At 30.6% G+C, this 11389-nt stretch overlaps 1 protein-coding gene across 2 annotated transcripts; it reads left to right on the plus strand.

The window, feature by feature from the left end:
- The first annotated feature begins 1100 nt into the window (after nucleotides 1-1100).
- Nucleotides 1101-5836, plus strand: LOC106752517 (peroxisomal nicotinamide adenine dinucleotide carrier). 2 transcript variants are annotated; one of them, XM_014634214.2, is made up of 11 exons: nucleotides 1101-1308; nucleotides 1375-1476; nucleotides 1557-1631; nucleotides 2266-2396; nucleotides 2531-2585; nucleotides 3079-3231; nucleotides 3703-3771; nucleotides 3859-3966; nucleotides 4113-4181; nucleotides 4508-4562; nucleotides 5216-5836. In XM_014634214.2, exons 1-11 carry the CDS (start codon nucleotides 1222-1224, stop codon nucleotides 5404-5406), a joined length of 1095 nt encoding a protein of 364 aa, XP_014489700.1. In that variant the 5' UTR covers nucleotides 1101-1221; the 3' UTR covers nucleotides 5407-5836. The 2 variants fall into 2 exon arrangements, with proteins under 2 accessions (XP_014489700.1, XP_022632888.1); XM_022777167.1 differs by lacking the exon at nucleotides 4113-4181.
- The last annotated feature ends 5553 nt before the right edge of the window (nucleotides 5837-11389 follow it).

An 11389-nucleotide genomic window follows, 5' to 3' on the forward strand; every position in this document is an offset into this window, starting at 1 on the left:
AGGGTGAAACCCGTTGACAATGACTTTGCAAAGTAGTAGAGGCCATCACAAGTGCATGACCCGCCGTAGCTCGACTATCATTCTAAGTCTGGACAGTCAAGTCTAAGTCATAACATGCTTAGGATGTTTGAAGTTAGTTATTTTATATGCATAAAATTGAGTATGGTTGTATGTTATACTAATGTGTAAATCTTTTATATCTAGCCTACCCTTCTATTTGTATTTGTGTTTGTATGTGATTATTTTCTTTGATTGACTATGATCATCCTGTAGTTGTGAGCATAGGGAGACGAACTTTCAGTGGAGCAGGCGTGTGATGGGGAAGATCATGCTATTTAGTTAGTTTTAGATTAGCTTTGTACATAGTTTTGTTTTATCCAGTTTGTATATATAAAGTTTTAAAGTTATAGTTAGTTTTAATTAAGTGTAAGTTAGACTTTATATTTTGGTGTATGACCGTTCTATTATATCATGTATGTGACATTTTTTTATATATTTTTATGCTATACTTTTGGATGTTACAGTATTAATATATATAATGGTAAAAAAAGTTATATAGTATAAAAAAATTATGATAAATATTATTCTATAATTAAAATTTCTTTGAATAAAATTTAAATGAATGAATGAATTAATTAGCAGAAGAATTAAAAAAATAATTATTTTTGTGAAATAATCTGATACTATAAAAATAAAATTTGAAATAAATGTTTTCGTATGATTACAATTATTTTTTGTCAATAAATAAAAATAATGAATTAATTAATTAGTAAAAAATTAAAAGAGTAATAGATATCAATAATTAATGTTGAGAAATTATTATACCACGGAAAAAGAAATCTGAAATAAATGTTTTTCTATAATTAAAATTATTTTTATCAATAAAATTTAAATAAATTACTTAATTAATTTATCTCTTATACATAACACTAAAGGTGGTATTATTATCTGTTTTTTCCAATAAATCTCCGTAATAAAAAATTCCAAAAATTCTAATTAAACCTCACTTTCTACATTAGTAGAAACTTTGTTTTAATTTATGAAAATAAGTAAGTAATGATAAAGCGTTTACTAACAGACTTTTCCGGGTTGAAGTCAAAGTATTGGCATGTCCAACTATTCGTGATATCTTCTGTTTGGAACAAGTATGTTAAGTGAAGCTAAAAGAATTAAGATTTAAGGCAGAAGAAAAGAAAGAATTGAACAAGAGTTTCAAGAACCATGTCAGAATCAAACGCAATTGCAAATGGATTGGCTGGTGCAGGTGGTGGAATCATTGCTCAAATCATCACTTATCCTCTTCAAACGGTACTCTCTCTTTCTCTATATGCTTCTCTCTTTCGCCTTGCCACCAATTCCCTTCCAATTTTTCAGGTAAACACGCGTCAGCAAACTGAGAGAACACTCAAGAGGAACAAGCAAACTTTGCCTTCTAACACAACCACTGCTCCTGGCACTCTTCTTCAGATCTTTCAGGTTCAAATTTTTCTCCTTTTTGTCATTTGATTGGTTTATTTTATGATGGTATATTCATTATCTTTGTGACCCTTTTTCAGGTCATTAGAACTGAGGGTTGGGGTGGACTCTACAGTGGCCTCAAGCCTTCTCTTCTTGGAACTGCTGCTTCTCAGGTTCTCAGTTTTCGACCATACCCCACATGGCAAATCCTAGCAATACACCCTTGTGAAATCTCTTGTTATTATTGATTCAACATTTTAGGAAATTACATAAGTGTGCTGGTTTCACTTCTTATGTAATGAACTTCACTCATGAATTTGATGTTTTCAATAAAATTTGACCAGTAAAGACTATTGTCTTAGAAACAACTTCGAGTATGTTGCTAGCTAGCACTCTTCTACACTATAATAGCTTTTGTTGATTATTCATTATTCACCTGTTTTAAGATGAGGTATAATTTTGTTGGTTTCACTTATTTAATGCATTTCACACATGGGGTACATTGTTAACACCTCTCTACAGATAATAGCTTATGCTTATTATTTAGTATTCGCCTGTTATAAGACGCAAAATTCAAGCCTCAAGACACGGTGTTTTGTAAATGAGATTGTGTCTAGCGAAAGGGGCTAGTCTCCAATAACCTGATGAATTAAGACGCAAATACTTAATGTTTGACTGTGTCTTGGACAATATTAGATCTGAAGGAGCATACATGTGGTGTGGGAAACCATTAAACCAAAAATAAAGTAACATGACTACTCAGTGGGTTGTGGGGTAGTTATCTAATGCTTATTTTTCTGTTTTCAGGGCATCTACTACTATTTCTATCAAGTTTTCAAGAACAAGGCAGTGGCGATTGCAGCTGCACGGAAAGTGAAAGGGCGTGGAGATGGTACTGTTGGGATGTTTGGTTGGCTTGTTGTGGCTGCAATTGCTGGGTGACTATTCCATCATACAAATTTTATTTGAATGTTGCATTTCAGGATAGACATGTTTGTGTTGTGTTGGTGATACTGAACTCAACTTCTCTCTCTTTGCTTGATATTCTTGTTGGAATTGTCTTATTTTTCAGGTCCTTGAATGTCTTGCTGACAAATCCAATATGGGTTTTAGTGACTCGGATGCAGGTGCTTTCAGATGCTTTTATTTTCTTCCTGGACTGTTTTATATGATCATAGGTTGTCAAACAAAATTCTGATTGCTTTTCATTAGATCTTTTTCTTATCTATTTTATGAATACGGTCACTTACAGTGAGACATTATGTATGTTAAGTTAATTTTAGTTTATAGATTTGTTAATTTCATTTTTCCTTCTTATTTTTCTCTTCTAAAACAAGTTTCTCTGAACATACCCTTAACCTTTAACTGAGTCAAATGGTGTGGTGTAATCTATGTATCTTGTGTCTAAAAGTTGTGTGGACTACTTACGTCTAACAAAAGTTCAATAATTTTCGCATGAAAGTGCCGGGATGTGGCTTAAAGCCAAATAGAGTTAGAATCCATAGACTTTGAATGCTTAAAGCAGGATACTATTTGATTGCCCTGTTGCTACACCAAACCATGCATCCATGATTTTGGTCTAGTGTCAATGATGTGTGACATTTTATATTTTGATTCTAGACTCATACTCAAGCAGAAAGGAAAATTATGGAGGAAAAGAAAGAAGCTTTAAGGAAGGCTGCTTCTGAGAGCGCCATAGCAGATTCCACATTGCAAGATAAATTGGATGAACTGAATTCTATAAAACCTCGACCATTTGGAACTATACATGCAGTAGGTCTCTTATTTCATTTTCCTTCTCTGACTACTGTTTATTCTTTACATTGGTCAGGGATTGAGTGTGATTTTTCTTCTTGTTCTTGTTATTTTTACTGCTCTTAATGACTGGATAACTGTTCAAACCATAAATTTGAATTATAACAACACCAATCGAGTTTTATTTTTCCAAATCTTTAAAAATTTGTTTTTTTATATCAGGAAAAATGATCTGTCGTTTGACATTCTGCATGCTCCATTTTGTCAGAAACAAAAAGTGGTTGGGTCTTCCTGCAATTACTATCACGATCTTCCTTGTTGAATTGTTTATATGTTATATTGTTAAAAACAAAAGGCATGGATTATTCAAAGGGTTGTCCTGGTTGGCAATATAAAGAATACTACTCTACCTAAGATTTGCATATTCCCAGCTAAATTATCACTTTCACTTATGTTCATTCTGATATGAATCGTTGTTTTGGTTAAAAGGCTAAAGAAGTCTACAATGAAGCGGGTACAGTAGGATTTTGGAAGGGTGTCTTCCCTGCCCTTATTATGGTCAGCCTCATCACTTTTTTTCTCTATGTACCAAGTTTATGTGTAATATTCGTATAATCTCCGTATCTTTGAGAATTTTCATTTCAGGTATGTAATCCATCAATTCAGTTTATGATTTATGAAAGCTCATTAAAGCATCTAAGGGAAAAACGTGCCGCTAAGAAGCAAGGGAATACAAGTATATCCGCTTTGGAGGTAATGAAATAAGTGGAAAACATGTAGAGGAACATTTTAAGTTGTTTTACGTGTGTTTATATATATATATATATATATATATATATATATATATATTCCCATGCTTTGAATATTAGTAAATATGCATCGTCCTATCCTTCAAAAAGGTCTTTTTGGTGGGAGCAATAGCTAAGCTTGGAGCCACTGTGACAACATATCCATTACTAGTTGTGAAGGTAAATCAACCAATAGTTCCTTCATTTTTCTCCTCACTTATTTATTATTAAGATAAAACTTCATGAAGTGATCATTAGTATAGGGCGTGCTTATCATCCACTTCAAAGTATATATCCTACAAATCATCAATCATTGGTCCACTATTGTATTAAATAACATTCCAGGAAATGAAACCATATTTTTCTCTCTTCAAGTCTTGATAGAGAAAAGAGTTTGATCTTTTGCAGTTTTCCGCAGAGTCTCATCATGTCTTAAACACACTTGCATCATAACACTCTTGTATGTGCGTGATGATTTATACCACTACATGTTTCTTTGTACACAGTCAAGGCTTCAAGCAAAACAGGAGATTGGTGGAAATAACTCCTTAAGATACTCAGGTTTGCTTTTAGATAGATGAGCTATAACTTAATTTGCATTTTGATATCGTGAATATATTTTTCTTTTGTTTTAACCTCATTCTTACCAATATCTGGTTGAAGCGATCAACGATCATTGATTTTCTGCTATTTGTTAAATATTAAAGCTATGAAATCATTAACATTTTGACTGAGACTTCATTAGCTGCTGTTTAAAGTGGTTTATATTCCTAGTACACAAAGAGAGGAACAAAAGGGAAGAAAAAGTGTGCTATTTGTTATTTTACTTAAGAGGAGTGCTTGCAACACTTGAGATCAACCAAATTAGTGATCTTTGATCAATTTTAAGTTGTAGTCAAGAGTCATAGAGAGTATACAGATTCTTGGAAAATTCTTATATTTTGAGTCTGACTTTAACTTAATCCTTCAAAAATCAACTCATGAAATACGGATTAACTGTTATAGACTTTGTTATGTTGTTACTTATAGTCTTAGGACTTTGATTTCTTTGGATACATGCCTCTGATATAATCCGCTTTTTCTTCATTTTAATGTAGAACTTCTTTATCTTTAAGCCTTTCACTTACTATCATCAACAATCATAACAAGAAAGAAAACAAAACTATTCCACTTTGTCAAAGTACGTCGTCCTATTTCTAAAGCTATAAATGCAGGTACTTTTGATGCTGTACTTAAAATGATCCGTTATGAAGGAATAACTGGCTTCTATAAGGGGATGAGCACAAAGATAGTGCAGAGTGTTTTTGCAGCCTCTGTTCTGTTTATGATCAAAGAGGAGCTTGTTAAGGCTTTTATAGTGCTAACTAATAAGAGCAAAAAAGTTGCATCAAATTTGAGTAGTTGACATTTTTACCATATGAAAGGGATAATAAGTATATCACTTGGTTTACCTCTCCCTATTGTTTATTCACTGATTGTGGGGAGAGAGAGGTGAAGTCCTCACCAAAATAATGCATGAAGTCCTTTAGCATGAAGTGCTGCAGAACTCCTTGGAATTTCTCAGTTCATTTCAAGAACCAAGGAACTGACAAAATTCAACAAACATGAGAGTGACTTCTTCCAACAGCAGTGTTATGCAAGCATTCTTTTCCAAAGAATTAAAAACCAAAGTGCTTTGTGTATAATTCTTGAAAAAATTAACAGACAATCATTATGCTGAGCCATTGAATTGCGTGTATGTTGGTATGGTAAGAAAAGTTCATATGTCACGATGGATAAATACACTACAGTGATAGATAAATTTTCTTTTTCATCTGCAATGAGTTGTTTATGTACCTTATGTTTGGTTGATTTCATTGTGCTTGATTGAGAAGTGGAAAGAGGGTATCGATATATAACTCAAAGAAATTAAAATGCCAAAGATTTTGAATACACAACATGATCAGTAAGTGATTGAAAAGCTTTGTTTGTATGTGTAGAGAGTAATTAACAAAACTGTTTGATTTGAATAGAAGATTTGGTTTCAAACATAAGAGAATTTTATTATTGACATTTTGGATTTAGCTAATAGCACTCTTACCTTGTAACCACTCGTAAATTAATCCAAGAGTTATATAATCATTTAGAGTAATTAGTTTCATAGTTATATAATCAAATATATTATTTAGTAAAATATTTAGTTATATCTATACATACAAATTTAAGATCTATTGTAAAAATTTCAAATTTTAACCTTGGTTGAATAAAATATGTGGTTTAAGGATTAATTGCATAAACTTAAAGATCTTGTCATGACACTTTATGAAAGAAAAATATACAATTGAAGATATTTGTTAACTGAATAAATATTTTAAGGCGGATGAGATACTATGTAGGCACGTTAATTTTAACATGTTAAATTTAATGATAAGGCCAAGTTCTAACACATTTATTTTCAATTTTGAGGATATTTTAAAACATATACTTTTAGAAAATAAATGGCGATAGCTTCTAGCAATGTTGGGCTCAAGTTAAATAGACCAACTATTCTAGACTTTTACTTCTTGAATCCCCACAATTTCTTTCCGTAACCCCTCAAACTTTCATAATTACTTGTAAATTACATATTTCGGAACCTTTTCCGAACATTTTCAAAATAAACTTTTCACAACAGAATTTCGAAAATATAATTTCCTGAAACATTTGGCATGTAATTGAGAATAATTTCAGAATTTTCAAAATATGAGTAATAAAGTAAATTTTCTATGTTCTTTTTATATATTATAATTAATTATGTAATTTATTTATAAAAATAAATTTATGTTATTTTTATAAGTAAATTACATAATTAATTATAATTTATAATAATCTATTATAATATAAGAAAAAAAGATGTTAGGAAATTGATTTTATTACTTGTATTAAATTTTTCAAAATTTTCATAAGTATTCAAAAAAGTTGATAATTTAAGTACTTTATTTTATTGATATATATATATATATATATATATATATATATATATATATATAAATTTACTGTCACATAAACACAAAAATTATTTTAGTTATTTTACTATTTTATCATTTTGTTTTATTTTTAAATTGATTTGTCTTAAGAACAAAAATATATTTCTATACTATTTCTCATTCTATTTTTATCCTTTATAATTTTTAAATATTTGATTATTTAATAAAATTAAGTTTATAGATAAATATATTTTACTTTAATTTTTAAAATAATAATAATTTAAAAAATAATATATATTTACTAATAATACAAATTGTTTGCACTCAATTCCATATTATTATTTTCATTATTAATTTTATTCTTTTATAACTTCTAATTAGTCAGTCATTTCATAAAATTAAATTCAGCAAAACGTGTTCTTTTTTTTGTCTTTATGTGTGTGTTTTTGTGTGTTGGTGACTATGTCGTGTATGTGTGTCTATGTTTGTGTGTGTGTCTTTATGTCTATGTTTGGTGTGTGTGTGTCTTTGTGTTTGTATGCGTCTTTGTGTCTCTATGTGTGTATGTGTTTATCTTTATGTTTGTGTTTGTGTGTGTACGTGTTTGTTTCTGTGTGTGCATCTATTTTTGTGTCTTTGTTTGTCTACGTTTGTGTGTGTTTGTGTGTGTGTCCGAGTGTGAGTCTTTGTGTGTGTTTCTATTTCTATGTGTTTGTGCCTGTTTGTGTATTTGTGTATGTTTGTTTGTATCTGTGTATATGTCAATTTGTGTGTGTGCGTGTGTGTTAGTGGTTATGTGAGTTTGTGAGTGTATGTTTCTCTATGTGTGGATCTGTGTTTGTGTGTCTCTTTGCATGTGGATCTGTGTTTGTGTGTATGTGGGTGTGTGTGTCCATGTTTGTGTTTTAATATATGTATGTGTGTTTGTGTGCCTGTGTGTGTGTGTTTGTGTATGTGTTTGTATGTGTGTGTCTATGTGTTTATTTTTGTGTCTATGTGTGTTTGTTTGTTTGTGTGTGTTTTTGTATGTGTGTTTTGCCTATATCTATGTGTGTTTGTGTGTATGTTGTGACTGTGTCTAATTTTTTGTGTGTGCATATGTATGTGTCTGTGTCTGTTTCTTTGTCTGTGTGTGTGCGTATCTATATTTGTGTGTTTGTGTCTGTGTGTGTGTACTGTGTGTTTGTTTGTGTCTGTGTGTGTCTTGGTGTGTGTGTGTGTTTGTGTATCTCTTTGTGTGTATAAAAAATAAGACTTTTTAATATTATAATTTTTTGTCATATATTCTTTGATTTCACTTTCCATTTTTTTAAACCTAAAAATGTAGAACATAAGACTTTCATAAGATTTAAACAAAAGGTAAAAACTAACATACTAATTGTTTTAAAATAAACCATCAATCTATTAATATTTTCATTAAATGTGCAGAAATATATATTAGACGTACATTGATTAGAAGTATCTAACATTACACACTAGATAAATATAGCAAAATACATTAGATAAATCTAACAATATACACATTAGACGAGTCTATTCACACACTAATTAGACGAATATAGCAAAAACTATTAGACGAGTCATTACATACATTGGTTAGACGAGTCTAAATATACCCTAAATAAACGAGTATAAAAAAATATATTAAATGAGTTTGTCAATGTGCTAATTAGACAAATTTACCAATATACATTAGATAAGTCTATCCATGCAATCACTAGACAAATATAAAAAAAGACATTAGATGAATCATTTCACACAATGATTAGACGAGTCTAAAAATACCATTAGATGAGTATGTCCATGCACTAATTAGACGAATATAACAACAAACATTAGACGAGTATATCCATGCACTGATAATATGAACATGATAATATACATTGCACAAGTTTGTCCATTCATAAATTATATAAGTCTATTGATACACATTAAATGAGTCTATCCATTCACTGATTAAATAAGTCTTGCAATACATATCAAACGAGTCTATACATACAATGATCAGATGACTATGTCAATACATTAATTAAATGAGTCTAACAACATACATTAAACGAGTATGTTTATATACTTATTAGACAAGTCTAAAGTATACATTAGACAAGTCAATTCATACATAGACAAGTATGTCCATACACGGGCTAGATGAGTATAACAAAAGACATTTAATGAGTCATTCCATACATTGAATAGATGAGTGAGTGTTAAACTATCTTTCCGTCACCTAAAATGTAAACAAAACTTGGTCCCCACTAATGTAGCATAAGGGCAACCAAGGTATCAATCCTAGGATTCAACTAAAATTAAGTGCAAAGAATTAAGTATAGTCTTTATTTATTTACTATTTATTAGTGAGACAAGGTGGGGAAATTTAAAAGCAATGAAATTAAAAAGGTAAAAAATCAAAATAAAATTTATTTAAAGAAAGAAAAATAGGAAATAGATCCTAAACTTATAAAAAATGATGCAAGAAAACAAGAAAATGAACCTAAAACTAAGAATGTTGTGAAACATGTAATGAACTTATGAATATTAAACTTATAATTACTATTAATTACCAAACTATACAACAAAAATAAAAATTAAACCTGAAAGTGAATGCAACTAAACCTAAATGCTAAATCTAGGGAATATAGAAATGAGTTATTAGATACATTTACCTTTTATCTTTAGTTAGTTTGTTACATATTTTTTCTATTATAAATAGAGGACCCTGTGTGTATATTCAAAACAAGGGAGATTAATCTCATACATAATTTTCACTATATTCAACATGGTATCTAGAGCTTAAGGTTCTTTTTTGAGAATTTTTTTTTTGTTTCCTCTGCCACTGCACCCACCATTGTTGGCGACAACGTTATCTACCACTACTGGCAGTGCCATCGTCTACCGCTGCCATTATCGGAGTTCTAGTTTTGATCGATAGTCACATAGTTTTGATCGTCTCAGTCAAGCGACCACCATGCCATCAACGACGTCTTCATTGGAGCTCCTACATGTTTTCCATTATGCATGGTGGCATGTCTAGTAGCAATTTAGAGTGTCGGGTTGCTCATTTTTCTCTTTTAAGTTCATCGTGCTTTGTCACACGTCCCGTCCTTTTGAGGCAACTATTCAGAGCATCGAGGTTTCTATTTTTCATTTTTCAAGTGCCTTGATTGGAGAATCTTGGATTTTTACGGTTTCTCTCTCTTGTCCATCCATGACTTTTTCCATTGTCATCTTTTTTGACCTTCCTTTTGTCACCATTGTGTTTGACCCGTCCATAGATGTTTTTTCTCCCATGAAAAAGATGGTTTTTGTTAGTTTATTTATAGTCGTGATGACTCTCCAACAATGATCTCTTTATCCACTGGATGTCAACAATGCATTCCTCAACGACGATTTGCAAGAAGAGATGTACATGGAGCAACCTCCCAGATTTGTTGCTGAGGGGGAGTTTTTTGGTTGGTATTTCGTCTTCTATGTCGTCTTGCAAATCATTAGCAATTTGGTATCACTTGAGATAGAAATATATATTTTCACTAAATCTTTATGACGGACTATATTAGTTAAGTTTGGTACATACAATTTGTATGCATTAGCTTGCGGGTGAGTGTTAGATATATTTATTTTTATTTTATATTTATCTTTTATCTTTAGTTTGTTTGTTATTTTTTCTTATTTGTATTTTGCGCTTAGTCCATATTTCTTCTATTATAAATTGAGGACTCTATGTGTATAGTCAAAACAAGGAAGATTAATCCCATACATAATTTTCACTATATTCAACATGAGCCAAAGAATCCTAATTCTATGCATGAGCTAGAAATCAAAATCATGAACAGTATACAGATGCTACACTTAACAATGAATCTGAAATACATTAAACTATGTTAAAGCTACCCTACACTAAGCTTGAAACACAAATAATTCTAATCTTGCAATAGGATTTAAACAAACAAAACAAAGCAATCTAGAGACAATATCTTGATTTAATTGGTTAAGTGAATAAGAACCTTTCTTAAAAAGACATTTGGAGTAAAGGCCCACTTTGGGATCCTATAGGTTCTGACTAGAGACCTAAACGTAAAGGTTTTTCCCAATTCATGTTACCAATCATTCAAGCATTATATTCTGGACTACAAAGCAACAATAACAAAATCAAGAACAAAATATAGTAGCTACACTTAAAGTTTGAATCACTTTACTTAAAAGAACTAAAGGACAAATGCAACAAATGAAATGCAATGGCAAAAATCAATTAGATCTTGACAAAATTTAAAACTCAAGATCATAAAGCATCATAACAACAAGAATATCAATCCTGAAATAGAAGTAAATCAAATCATGAATTCTAAAATACTCAAATCAAGTAACCAGAACATCAAAACTCAAAATAAGCCTTAATTATCACTATCCAAACAATTAACAACCTAAAATTGCAACTAAATCAACAAA

Source organism: Vigna radiata, unplaced genomic scaffold (genome assembly GCF_000741045.1).
Source record: "Vigna radiata var. radiata cultivar VC1973A unplaced genomic scaffold, Vradiata_ver6 scaffold_154, whole genome shotgun sequence".
In the NCBI taxonomy this organism is placed as follows: Eukaryota; Viridiplantae; Streptophyta; class Magnoliopsida; order Fabales; family Fabaceae; genus Vigna; species Vigna radiata.